Raw genomic sequence first — 12,950 nt, 5'->3', positions numbered from 1 at the left:
TTGATAACATATTATGTACTTCATTGACTTAGTTTTGTATGTTGAAACTACCTGGCATTCCTTGGATAAATCCCACTTGGTCAAGGTGTATAATAATTTCTTATGGATTGATGGATTCTATTTGATAGTATTTTGTGTGTGATTTTTACATCTGTATTCGTAAGAGATATCCCTGGTGTACAATGCTTTCTAGATAGTGATGGGTTCAGTTTGATAGGATTTTGTTAAGGATTTTTTACATCTATCATCAGAAAGGATATCGGTCCGTGGTGTTCTTTTCTTGTGATACTTTGATTTGGTATCAGGTTAAAATCAACCACATAGAGTGAGCTGGGAAGTGTTCCTTCCACTCCTTTAAGAAAAAAAAAAGTTTTTGAAAGAAAGATTGATAATTCTTTACATGTTTTGCAGAACTCACCACTGAAGTCTTCTGGTTCTAAGCTTCTCTTTTTGAAATATTTTATTACTAATTCGACATCTTTACTTGCTATGGTCTACTCAGATTTTCTGTTATCTTCCTGAAACCGTTTTGATAATTTGTCTTTCTAAAAATGTGTCCATTTTGTCTAGGTTAGCAAATGTGTTGGTATGTAATAATTTGTTATTTATTCTTTTATAATTCTTTTTATTTTTATGAAGTCAGTAGAATGCCCCCTCTTCATTCCTGACTTCAGTGAGTATTTTTTTCTTCTTGGTCATTCTAACCACAGATTTATCAACTGTGTTGATCTTTTCAAAGGAACAATTTTGTTTTGTTGGTTTTTCTCTAATGTGTTTTGAATCTCTACTTCGTTTATTTCGGCTATAATATATTTATTATTTCCTTTCTTCTGCTTGCTTTGGATTTAGTCTGCACTTCTTTTTTCTAGTTTTTTTTTAAGGTCAAAGATTAGGTTACAGAATTGAGACCTTTCTTTCTTTTTACTGTTTACAGCTAGATTTCCCTCTAAGCACTGCTTTCACTGCATCTCATAAGTTTTGGAATGTGGTACTTTTGTTTTCATTTATCTCAGATATTTTCTAATTTATTTCTTGACCCATTAGTTATTTAGGAGTACAGTCACTACCAGCCCTTTTGGTTGCTGTTTACATGGTTGTTTATCATCTTCTTACTTTCAACTTGTGTCACTGAATGTAAAGCGTGTCTCTTCTAGGCCGCATATAATTGATATCTTATATTCATTCTATTAATCTCTATCTTGTAATTATAGAGTTTAATCTACTTACATTTAATGTAATTACTGATAAGGTAAAATTTACATCTGCTGTTTGTTTTCTATCTGCCATATCTTTTTTATTTCTCTAGTCCTCCATTCCTGGCTTATTTTGTGTTAGATATTTTCTAGGGTACCATTTTAATTCTCATTGTCATTTCTTTTATATTTTATAGTTATTTTCTCAGTGTTTGTCCTGGGGATTACAATTAACACCTTAATTTGTATCAATCTAGTTCAGATTAATAAAACAAAATTTCAATGCTATACAAAATCTTTTCTCCTATGTAGCTCTATTTCCTGTACCTTTGTGCTGTCATAAATTACATTTTTATGCACACATGGTCCTTATCAACGTAATTTGTAATTGCAGCTTTATGCAGCTTTTATTTTTTATTTATTTTTAAATATTTATTTCTGAGAGAGAGAAAGAGCACAAGCAGGGGAGGGGCGAAGAGAGAGAGGGAGACACAGAATCTGAAACAGGCTCCAGGCTCCGAGCTGTCAGCACAGAGCCCAACGTGGGGCTCGAACCCACAAACCATGAGATCATGACCTGAGCTAAAGTCAGATGCTTAACCGACTGAGCCACCCAGGCACCCCATGCAGCTGTCTTTTAAATCAGACAGGAGTAAAAAAGAGTTACAGAAATACATTTACATATTGTCCTTTAAATTTACTTTGCTGTTACCTTTACTGCTGCTCTTTATTTCTTCATGTGCATTTGAGTTATTGTCTAATGTTCTCTCGTCAGTCTGAAGGACTCCCTTTAGTATTTCTTGTAGGGCAGGTCTGCCAGTGACAAGTTCTCTCAGTTTTGGTTATTCTGAGAATGTCTTAATTTGTCCTTCATTTTTGAAGGGTAATTGTCCTGGATAAAGAATTCTTGATTGATATCATTTTTCTTTCAGCACCTTGAATAGGTCAAACCTACTACCTTCTGATCTCCACTGGACTCTGATGAGAAACTAGCTGTCAATTTTATTTAGGATTCCTTGTACATGGTGATAGTTGTTTCTTTCTGCTTTGAAGGTTCTTTTTTGTCTTTTGATAGTTTGCTTATAACGTGCGTACATTAGATCTCTTTGAATTTATTCTCCTTGGTGTTGAACCTTTTTTTTTTTTTTTAAAGATTTTATTTATTTAGAGTGTGTGTGTGTGAGCAGGGGAGGGGGAGGGGAAGAGGAAGAGGGAGAGAGAGAATCTTAAGCAGGCTCCATGCCCAGTGTAGGGCCGACATGGGGTTCAACCTCACAACCATGAAATCATGACCTGAGCTGAAATCAACAGTTGGAAGCTTAAATGACTGATCCACCCAGTCACCCTGGTGTTGAGGGGTTTTTTGTTTGTTTTGTTTTTGGTTTTGAAGTTTATTTATTTTGAGAGAGAGAGTGTGAGTGGCGAAGGGGCAGAGAGAGGGGAGAGAGATGGAGAGAATCTCAAGCAGGCTCCATGCTCAACATGGAGCCCGATGCGGGGCTGGATCCCATGAACCATGGGATCATGACCTGAGCTGAAATCAAGAGTCAGATGTTTAACTGAGTCACCCAGGCAGCCCCTAGTGTTGAGCTTTTTGAATTCGTACATTAACATTTTTCAAACTTGGTCAGTTTTCAGTCATAGGTCTTCAAATATTCTTTCTGTCCCCCTTTCTCTTCTCCTTCCAGGCTTTCCCTTATGTGTATGCTGGTATGTCTGATTATGTCACACAGGTCTCTCTGTGAGTCTCTCCCACCTCCAACACACATTCCTTAGGCTGGCTACTCACAATGGACATATTTTCAAGCTCACTGATTTTTTCTTCTGCCTACTGAAATCTAATATTGAGACCCTCTATTTCAGCTATTTATTGTACTTTCCAAATCAAAGATTTCCATTTGCTTTTTAAAATATAATTTCTAAATAATTTATTGATATCTTTATTTAGTGAGGCATTCAAAAATACTTTCATTTAATTTTTTAGACATGGCTTCCTTTAGCTCCTTGAACATAATTTAAGGTCTTTGTCTGGTAAGCCCTATGTCCTTGAAGAAGGACAGTTTCTACTGATTGTTTTTCCTGTGTATGGGCCATACATACCTTTTGTACGTATCAAAACCTTTTGTTGAAAATTAGACATTTTAAATAATATAACACAGTTCTGGAAATCAGATTCATCTCCCTCCCCAGATTTGCTGTCATTGCTACTTGTTACAGAATTCTGAATGAATAGAATAACAAATTCTGTAAAGTCTGCATATTTTGCCATGTGTGGTCAATGAAATTTTTTACTCAGCTTAGCAGCTGGCTAATGATTAGACATTTCCTCAAACCCCCGTAACAACAACAACAATAACCACAACAACATAAAATTTCCCAGTTTTTGCCAAGGGGCTGTGTGTGTATGTGTTAAGGTATGCCTTCCTAACAGCCTAGCAGTTGAAAACTAGCTTCCACTTGTTTGTACAGCCTCAAAATTAGCCACAGGTGAGAGCTTAGGGTGGCCTTAGGTCTTTCACAGGTGGCAACAGCCCCGTGTGTGCATATAACATTTTAGATTCCTAGAACTATGTAAGAGCTTGTCAAAGCTCCTGTGGATATCGATTCCCTCGGCTTTTCCTTTTCAACTCTTTGGTTAGTCTATTTGCTTGACTCAGCTCTTATCAATCACCTAAGGCAAGTGCAACATTAAGAGTCTTGCCTATAAATGTTTTTAACAAACACCCCTCCAATGAGAGTACTTTTTACACTGGGTCCACTCTGAGTTAGTTCAACTACAGACAGCCTTATAAATGAGGTATTCCAGGAAACCATCAGGCAGGCCAAACAATGGCATCTCTTTGGGAATGAGGCTTCAAAAGAGCTCTAGCTTTGTTTTGTTCTCTCTGGTGACTAATAGACTGCATTGGGAATGTGGACTGTTAGCCATCTGCTACTGCAGGGCTGGAATGAGGAATGGCATTAGAGCAAGTTAAAATGTCACAACGGTCACTGTTCTTACAGGTCTTTCCTCTGCCATTTTCACTGACATCAGTTAGTAAAAGCTATTTGACCACTTAGTGTCTAATCCTATTAGTTGCCTAACTGCAGGCAATTGACAGACTTCTTCCCATGCCTACACATTTATTGCTACCTAGAGGTGGACTGAGACAAATGCCTTCAACAGAATCTCCTATCCCTTGAATTCTCCTCATTCACATTTTCTCAGATTTTAGCATTTCTTACCATGAATATCAGAACCACAAGCTACTTTTCTCTCCTGTGTGCTGGGTCCTGTCATCTTTGTGGCAGACATAAGGGCTCAAAAGCAGGTTATACAAGAAGCAGGTCATGTAAAAAACTTACCTATCAACATAAAAAATGCACTTTGATTATTTCTACTAGGTCTGAGACAGTGTTACTCATAGCACCCGCTATTATTTTGGGTACCAGAAATGAACTTCCCATTTTGGTGGGGGGGAGGGGGTGGTGGCCAACTATTACATTAGCATAGAGTTCAAGTTTGAGAGCTTAGTGCTAACCTGTCCAACCTTAAGCATTGTGCCATCTTCATTTTTAGTTGGAAGGTGAAGCAAGTTACATGCCATGGACTGGGGAAGGTTGACCCAGCAGGCATCTAAGAAACACTTTCAATCAACCCAGATCAAATGATAATCGATCCCTAGGTTGACCTATGACATGCTTTTGGGTCAGTTAGCCTCAGCAGAATCCCCTGGTTTACTTTTGTGGATTAGCTCACCCTCTCAATCTATCCTTTCCTGCTTTTATTATTTTGTTACTTCAACATTCTTCCACTTTCTCAGCAAAATCTGTGTCTCACATCAGAATTTTTGTGTAATCCCCTGGTGCACAAATGGCAAAGCATTCTTTATCCTCAAGGACCTCTCCCTCCTATCCAGTTATTCTCACAAATCCTTCTTTACAGAGTAATCACGTTCTGTCATCTTTCTTGTCTGTCTCCCCAACTAAAACATGAGCTTCTTGATGGCAGTGACCTCACCAGGTTTATTATTGTATCCCTGGTACTGCTCCAGTATTTAAACAGTATTTGTCACAGTATATGTACTTAAGAAGTGTTTGCTAAAGGGCTAAATAGACCTTAAAAGTAAAAATGTGGGGCGCCTGGGTGGCTCAGTCGGTTCAATGTCTGACTTTGGCTCAGGTCATGATCTCACGGTTCGTGAGTTTGAGCCCCACGTCGGGCTCTGTCCTGACAGCTCAGAGCCTGGAGCCTGCTTCGGATTCTGTGTCTCCCTCTCTCTCTGCCCCTCCCCCATTCACACTCTGTCTCTCTCAAAAATAAACAAATATTAAAAAAAAGTGAAAATGCAGTTTTTCTTAAAGTGTAGAGAAGGGTAAAGAAAAGAAAATATTTTAAGATTAAACTACTGGCTTTTCTAATTAAGGAAATAGCACTTGAGCCTGCATTTCAGTCCTAATTTAAGAGAGAAGACCACTAAAAATCTTAAGTGCAAGAGAGTAAAATAACCATAAAGAAATGAGAACACAAAAAAGAAAAATGAAGTGGAGAAATGGAGACTTACACAAGTGCTGGAGAGGGTGAGATGGAGAAATGATCTAGATAGAGTGGAGCACTTTATACACTAGCTTTTTTTTTTTTTTTTTTTTGCCTTAAAAGTAAGTCACTTAGCCAAGCTTTACTTTCTATCTTCCATTAGACTGGGCTCTGGTTTGAAAGGGATGGTCACAGTTAAGATCCAAAAGGGGACTGGTACTACATTCTTCTGAAGTTTTAGGTAGGCAAAGAGTTGGCTTCTCCACTTCTGGAAAAGGGCAAATCCAACACCTAACTGATCAGTTCTGCACTGCCAAAAACTTTACAATTCAAAATAAAGTTTTGCTACCCAGTTTTATATCTGAACCACCTACACCACCAGAAGGGGGACCACAAGAAAGGAAGGAGCCAGAAAACAAAAGACTACCAAGAATGCCCATGGACAAATTGCAAACAATGACAGACTGGTTGACTCATCGTTTCAGGGCTAAGTGAATTGTGGGGACTGAACTCAAACTATCCCTCTCCAGTGGGCAGAGCCAAATGGCCCCATCCCACTGAGGCTGGGGTTGGCCATGTGACTTGCTCTGGCCAGTGGAGTATTAGCACATGTGACGCATGCAGAAGCATAAACTGTGTTTGTGTGATTAGGCTTGCCTTCTTGTGCTTTTGTCATCATCACTGAGAACTTCTGGACAACTTCTGCAGTCTAGTCCAAGTCCGAAGAACACAGATGGAGCAGACCCGAGCTCTACTCATGGCAAGTAGTCAAGCTCAGCCAGATCTCCAGCTTGAAGCAGTCACCCAGCCAAGCCTGTCAGCCAACCTGCAAAAGCATGAGTGAGAACGATTATTTTAAGTTGAGCAGATTTGGGGCAGCAATAGCAACTGAAACCTAAGTACGTATCATTCTCTTAGACTCATCGCAAGGGCAAATCTTGTTCCCTTTTCCTTCAGTGCAACATGCCCAGAACCTAGCAGTTTCTGTACAGAGCAGATGTTCAAAAAACATCTGTTGTGGTCACATTTATGTTTCTTCTAAAACTGGGGACGGAGGAGAATAACACTGAAAGGAACTTACATAATTGAGTTGTCAGGAATGTGGTCCAACTTGAAAATCACCAATTTCAGCAAAGACCAGAAAGCATGTTAGAGATCATTAGTTGGATAAGAGCACAGACAATGGAAATGACTGCTGGGATTTAAATTTAGGCTTCAGGGATTACTGGCCAGGCAATTCTGGGGAAAAGTCACTTCACCTCTCTGCCTCATTCCTCACCTGTTAAATGGTACTATTAATAGTACCTACCTCATAGGATAGTTCATGGATTAAGAGATGTACTTCAGTTTCTTACAACCTTGCCTCGTACATGACAAACACTGTACAGGCATTTTGACTTATCATTACCAGCATAAGATGATTTTGAGCAAGGTTATTAAAGTCCTTTTTGCCTGCTCCTCCAGTCACCTATTTATATCTATTTGTTCTCACTTCTGTAGCTCATCTCCGTGCATGTGTATAATTAGCTCTTTTGTAGGTCTGCACGGTCTTTTTGTGCTCTGGAGTGCTAAGTGCTAACACCTATTCCATCCTCTCCCTTTCACCAGCCATTTTACAAACTACTGATTTTGCTCTTCTCACCTAGGCTAATATTTGCCCCTCTCCACTTGCCCAAAATATAGCTGTTCCTCCATGTCCAGTCTCAAGGTCATCTCTCCCAGAAAGCCTGTTTTGATCTTCCTTTTGTTCTCTGACCTTCCCTAGCAGTTCATCTCAATTATACTTTGGTCCTTTCTATTTTCAGGTGTAGGTCTTTCCATGATGAGATGAGAACTCCTAGAGGATACCACCACGCCTTCTAGGTTCACTTTCTGCCCATCCCCACCCTCAAGTATATGGCAGGCAAGCAATAAATATTTGTTGAGTGAATATTTGAAAAACCCCATTAGGCTCATCTAAATTCTAAAACAGCTTTTGTGAGAAGTCAAGTTTTTAAAGAAGGGTAAAAACTAGTCAGAATACTAATTAGCCATTAAAAGATAAAGAAGTTTGAAAAAAAAAAAGTTTGCACGTAAAAATGAAAGACACTTGATTTATTGCATTAAAAAACTTTATTTCATTTAAAAGGTCCAATATAAGCCAAATTAAACCCCAAATTGACAGCTACACTTAGAGATCTCCTGAACTAAATGGCACTGTTTGAGATGAGTGTCTTGTTAAAGGAAGTCATTTGCTATTACCACCATTTCCCCCAAAGTAGTTCTAGAGCAGAAGCTGGTTTTACTATAATACACATCAGATATTTCAGATGTCATCTTCCATGCAGAAGTTAAAAAAGCAAACAGGCTCTTCTATTCTGTATGAGGATAAAAACCACTTCAGAGCAGGGCCTGAATGCTTTTAACATACAAGGTGTAACTGTAAAGGAACTTACTGTGGCCCTGTGTTCATTCACTGAAGCTGTCCGTGTATGTACTCCAACCATACTAGTGCTGCTCAAATCCTATTTGGACCAGTAGCTTGGGATTTCCCCTCATTACGTTCAGACCAAAGAAATGGCTGATCAGTTGGGGACAGACTATCACAAAATGCGATCACAAAGCAAGGAAACAGATTTCCTAGTGGGCAAGCAATTGAAATAACCACCTCACAAACAATTTCAGCAGTGGCATCATTTACATAAAGTGATGCAAGATCTAAGTTTTGGTGTGTGTGAGGAGAAATTAAAAACAGCTTGTTACTTTATAGCTACACCTTGGATTTCATTAGATGGATAAATCTAACAGTGTGTTTAATGAGTCCTTCTGGAAATCACTTCAGCAGGTAAGTCAAACAGCCTGTAAAAGAGAAGACATGGCAGAGGGCGTAAGATTCATCCTTCCAACGTTCTCAGCGTTCTCTTGGAGGACAGACCCGGGCACAAGGACAGAAGTTACCGGGAGGGAGGCTTCAACTCCATCTAAGGAAGACCTTTCTAACAGTTAGAGCTGCTCAACAACTGAATGGACTGCTTGGTGAGGTAGAGTCACTGGAAGTGTTCAAGGTGGAAAGATCACCCTTGTAGAAGGGACTCCTGCATTTTGTTAAGAGGTTAGACTGGATGAACCTCAGGTCTCTTTCAATTCTGAGATTCTAGAAAATTCCCTCAGGGAATTCAGAAGAGAATTCCTAAAAGGAAAGAGAAAGCACACATATGTATACTTTTAGAATCCTCTTGAGTTTTTTTTCATTTTTTTCAAAAGGTACAATAGAAAATGTAGTCCACTGTCTTTAAAATGCATATTCACCTTCCTACCACTAACAATTAGGAAGGGTCCATTATGACTTCTTTATATTATAAAGAAAAGATGGAGGATTACATTTATAATTTCTGTAAATATTTTAGAAAAAAAAATGCTTAAAATCTAGTAGTCAATGCCCTAGAAACTTTATAGATTTTTAGGTAATATGCACAGATACAAATACATTATTCTTTAAATACAACTCACATCTGTGTTTTATTATACTCTAAAATATACAGGTATCTTGATGTACTGAAAGAGTGCAAGTAAATACAGTATTCAAGCAGTCACTATTTCTATGTACATGCTCATTAATTCTTCAAAAACCCCACAAAATTATCAAATAGATCAAAATACTGTTCTGTGTTTTCACACTTTATATTCAGAAAAACCAGCTGATAATTTACAATGTCATAAAGTTTCCAGTTGCACAATACAAAAAGGATAAAATGAAATTGGGTATCATTCTGTGAAAATTTATGGAACTTCACCCAGATCTGTAACACCCCCTACATACGTGAAATCATTCTTACTGGGAAAGTGACAGTTACAGTAAAAGCAGAACCATATAAATGGTTATTTAAAAACCTAAACATCAGCCTTTCTGTTATTTGAAAGGCAGTCTTCCATTTCGGCAGGCAACTGCTTCCTTCCCCAAGTAGTAGCATGTTTAAATCTGAATAGGACCCAATACAGAAATGCCTTCCAAGAGACCCGATGATGTTAACGTATCAACAACAAGGGATTTTCTTTTGATTATTCACCAAACAGTGAAAACAAAAATCCCCCAATCCATTGTGGAGGCACAAAAGTAACATAAGAGACAAAGCTGTACCATCCAAAGTAGTGAGGTTGAAAACTCCATTTCCCAGGACCATATAGCTGCAATAGGGTGAAAATAATCTACTTTTTTGATTTCACGAAATTTTCTTCTTCTAAGAAATTCTTTACATTTTGAAACAAAAATAGTTCAATTTTAAACCTAAACCATTCAAAAGTGGGCAACAACAGCCCGACTCCAATCTATCTCATGTCTACATCACCAGTATTTTCACCCTGACTGCACTCAGTCAGCTGGTTTTTAATTCTAATATTATAAAAGTTGGAATTTTTAAATTTTTATGTAAAAGAAAAAATGTAAAAATACATCTGCTTTCTCTCATGGTTTAATACAGTATTCGAAGGCTTTCAGATGTTTTCTTAAAAAAAAAAATCAACGTTTAAAACCAAATCTCAGCTTCATTTTCAGAAATATTAAAGTTTGGTTTAGATAATGTCTCATTTCACCTATTCCAGTTTCCACAAAATGGCATTCTATTAAAAAACTTTTAAGTTACTTGGTCCTTTGGCAATTTGCTGTGCACATAATGCCTACTATACCAAACTTTTATTGCCCTTAAATTTAGTTGTAGTTTTATTGGTAAATTTTTAATCTAGTGTCCTTATCTCTTCTTTTAGAATAGTGTTGCTTGTGTAAGCAGATTAGGGTGCACAGTGTCCCAAATTATTCCTGGCACTGCAAAACCAAATTAAACAACTCCACAAAGTAACTTGACATCAAAGTGTTTTTCTCTGGTCAAGTCTATTTCAAGATACTAGAAGTTCCTTTTGCAAAACTTGCCTTTAAAACTCTTCTTCCTAATGTATCACATTTCTCATACTTGCTCACTCTGTGATCTCTCCTTTTAGGTTGAATTTGTACGTGAATAAGAAAGTGCCTTTTTCCTGAAAAAGCACAATCTGAAGCGTTAGCGTCAGAACTCCTCACTTAGACCTCTGGCTCAGCCTCTTAGTAGGTCTCGGAATCAGAGTCATTGAGCTCGTCCACATCGGTGTATAAGTACTCCTGTTCCCCGCCAATGTTGTTGAAACTGCAATAGGAGCTAGGTTCATTCCTCATGATGGGCAAGGCTTCAAAGCTGACTGTTTTTGAGGTGTTGGTATAACGGTTAATGGCATTGAATGTCAGGGATGATAAAGGGCTACTTGATGAGACAGGCATCATGGTGGCCAAAATGAGAGCCAGGCAATCAGCCACATCCTTATTGGGAGCACAGGCCAAAGCTGGGGTATAGCCTAGAATTAAAGATAAAATTTAAATAATTAGACATCCTGAGACCCACTGCATGGATATAAGGAAATAAGCTCAAATGGCCTTCAATTTCAGACATGTTTTAAATTACCTGGTTTAAAATGAACTGTTTAATTAAAACGATTTAGAAAATTTCCACTCAGTAGAAAAGAGAAAAGTCATAGAAATCTAGTATGAGAGGAGACCTTAGTTATGTTACAGAAGAGGAAAGAAACTGAGGCCCAGAGATGGTGATTGCTTCAAGATCCCAAAACTTAAACCATATCCACCTGAGTTCACAGAAGATACTGAGCTAGAATTTAAAAACAAAAACAAAAACAAAAACAAAAACACCTCAGACTGATAAAGCTTCCTTCAGAATGCCGGAAGAATCTTAATCATTAATTTATAGTTACTTAAGAGTTTACATGCTGAGAAACCTAAAAGTATACACATTCATGAATGAGGCACTGAGCAGGCGCCCAAAGATGGGTATTGAATGAAAGACAGTTGGCTATCGATCAACTTTTTGGTAAACTTTATTATTATTATTTTTAATGTATTTATTTTGAGAGAAAGAGAGAGCAAATCCCAAGCAGACCCTATGCTGTCAGTGTGGAGCCCTACCTAGGGCTTGAACCCATGAACTGAGATCATGACCTAAGTCAAAACCAAGAGTTGGATGCTTAGCTGACTGAGCTAACCAGGCGCCCCAAAACAGGTAAACTTTAAAAACTCCTAAGCCAAAACAAATGTTTTGCTTTCAACTGTTTCTTTCGTTAGAAGACTGACTAAGCTTAGCCTTAAGGCACTGCAAAGTATCAACAAACTGAGTAAGTAAACATTTGGTACCCCGGCTGGTACAAGACCCTGAGGATGAAGTGAAAGAGAAGATGGGGAGAGCACACAATATGATGCTCAGTTTAGATCACCCCATATGGAACTTTAGCAGCAAATGTCTTAAAGTTTTAATATACAGCTTCATTTTTGTTGCACATTTGGACACAGTTTTCCCTATTACTATATACACTCATGTTTTAGCTTTCACACTCATATATGTACAAGCTGACCCTTGAACAATGTGGTGGGAAGCTAGGGGCATTGACCCCTGCGTAGTTCAAAATCTGTAACTTTTTAAAAAAATTTTGAGAGAGAGCAAGAACACGAGGGAGGGGAAGAGAGAGGAAGAGAGAGAATTCCAAGCAGGCTCTGCGTTGTCAATGCAGAGCCTGACGCGGGGCTGGGAACTCATGAACTGTGAGATCATGACCTGAGCCGAAATCAAGAGTCGGACACTTAACCAACTGAGCCACCCATGTACCCTGAAAATTTGTGTGTAACTTTTGACATCCCAAAACATAACTCTGAATAGTCTACTGTTGACTGGAAGCCTTACCAATAACACATAACAGTTAATCAACACATATTTTGTATGTTATATGTACTATAAACTGTATTTTTATAAGAAAGTAAGCTAGAGAAAAAAGTCCTAAGAAAATATATTTATAGTACTGTAAAAAATCCATGTTATTAAATGACATGTGGTTCAAACCTATGTTGTTCAAGGGCCAGCTGTATATATTTTGTAAACTCGTATTTGTTTTTTATTTTTTTATTTTTTTTTATTTAAAAAAATTTTTTTTAACATTTATTCACTTTTGAGAGAGAGAGAGAGACAGAGCACAAGTGGGGGAGGGGCAGAAAGAGAGGGAGACGCAGGATGAGAAGCAGGCTCCAGGCTCTGAGCTGTCAGCACAGAGCCCGATACGGGGCTTGAACTCACGAGCTGTGAGATCATGACCTGAGCCGAAGTCGGATGCCTAACCGACTGAGCCACCCAGGCGCCCCTCGTATTTGCTTTTTAAATAGCTAAATGATTTATAAAAAA

General features: G+C 38.2%; 1 protein-coding gene across 6 annotated transcripts in view; it reads right to left on the bottom strand.

Moving 5' to 3' along the window:
- Positions 1-7,799: 7,799 nt before the first annotated feature.
- ANKRD28 (ankyrin repeat domain 28) overlaps positions 7,800-12,950 on the bottom strand; it is a 202,609-nt gene continuing 197,458 nt past the window's right edge. For 5 of the 6 annotated variants that reach the window (XM_030328697.1, XM_030328700.1, XM_030328698.1 and 2 more), the window contains one exon: positions 7,800-11,067. In XM_030328697.1, coding sequence (XP_030184557.1) covers positions 10,781-11,067 — 287 coding nt within the window. In that variant the 3' untranslated portion in view covers positions 7,800-10,780. The remainder of the gene's footprint in view (positions 11,068-12,950) is intronic. The other variant, XM_030328701.1, reaches the window with a different exon arrangement.

The sequence above is a fragment of the Lynx canadensis genome, chromosome C2 (genome assembly GCF_007474595.2).
Source record: "Lynx canadensis isolate LIC74 chromosome C2, mLynCan4.pri.v2, whole genome shotgun sequence".
Taxonomy (NCBI): domain Eukaryota; kingdom Metazoa; phylum Chordata; class Mammalia; order Carnivora; family Felidae; genus Lynx; species Lynx canadensis.
This window is presented reverse-complemented; position numbering and strand designations above follow the sequence as displayed.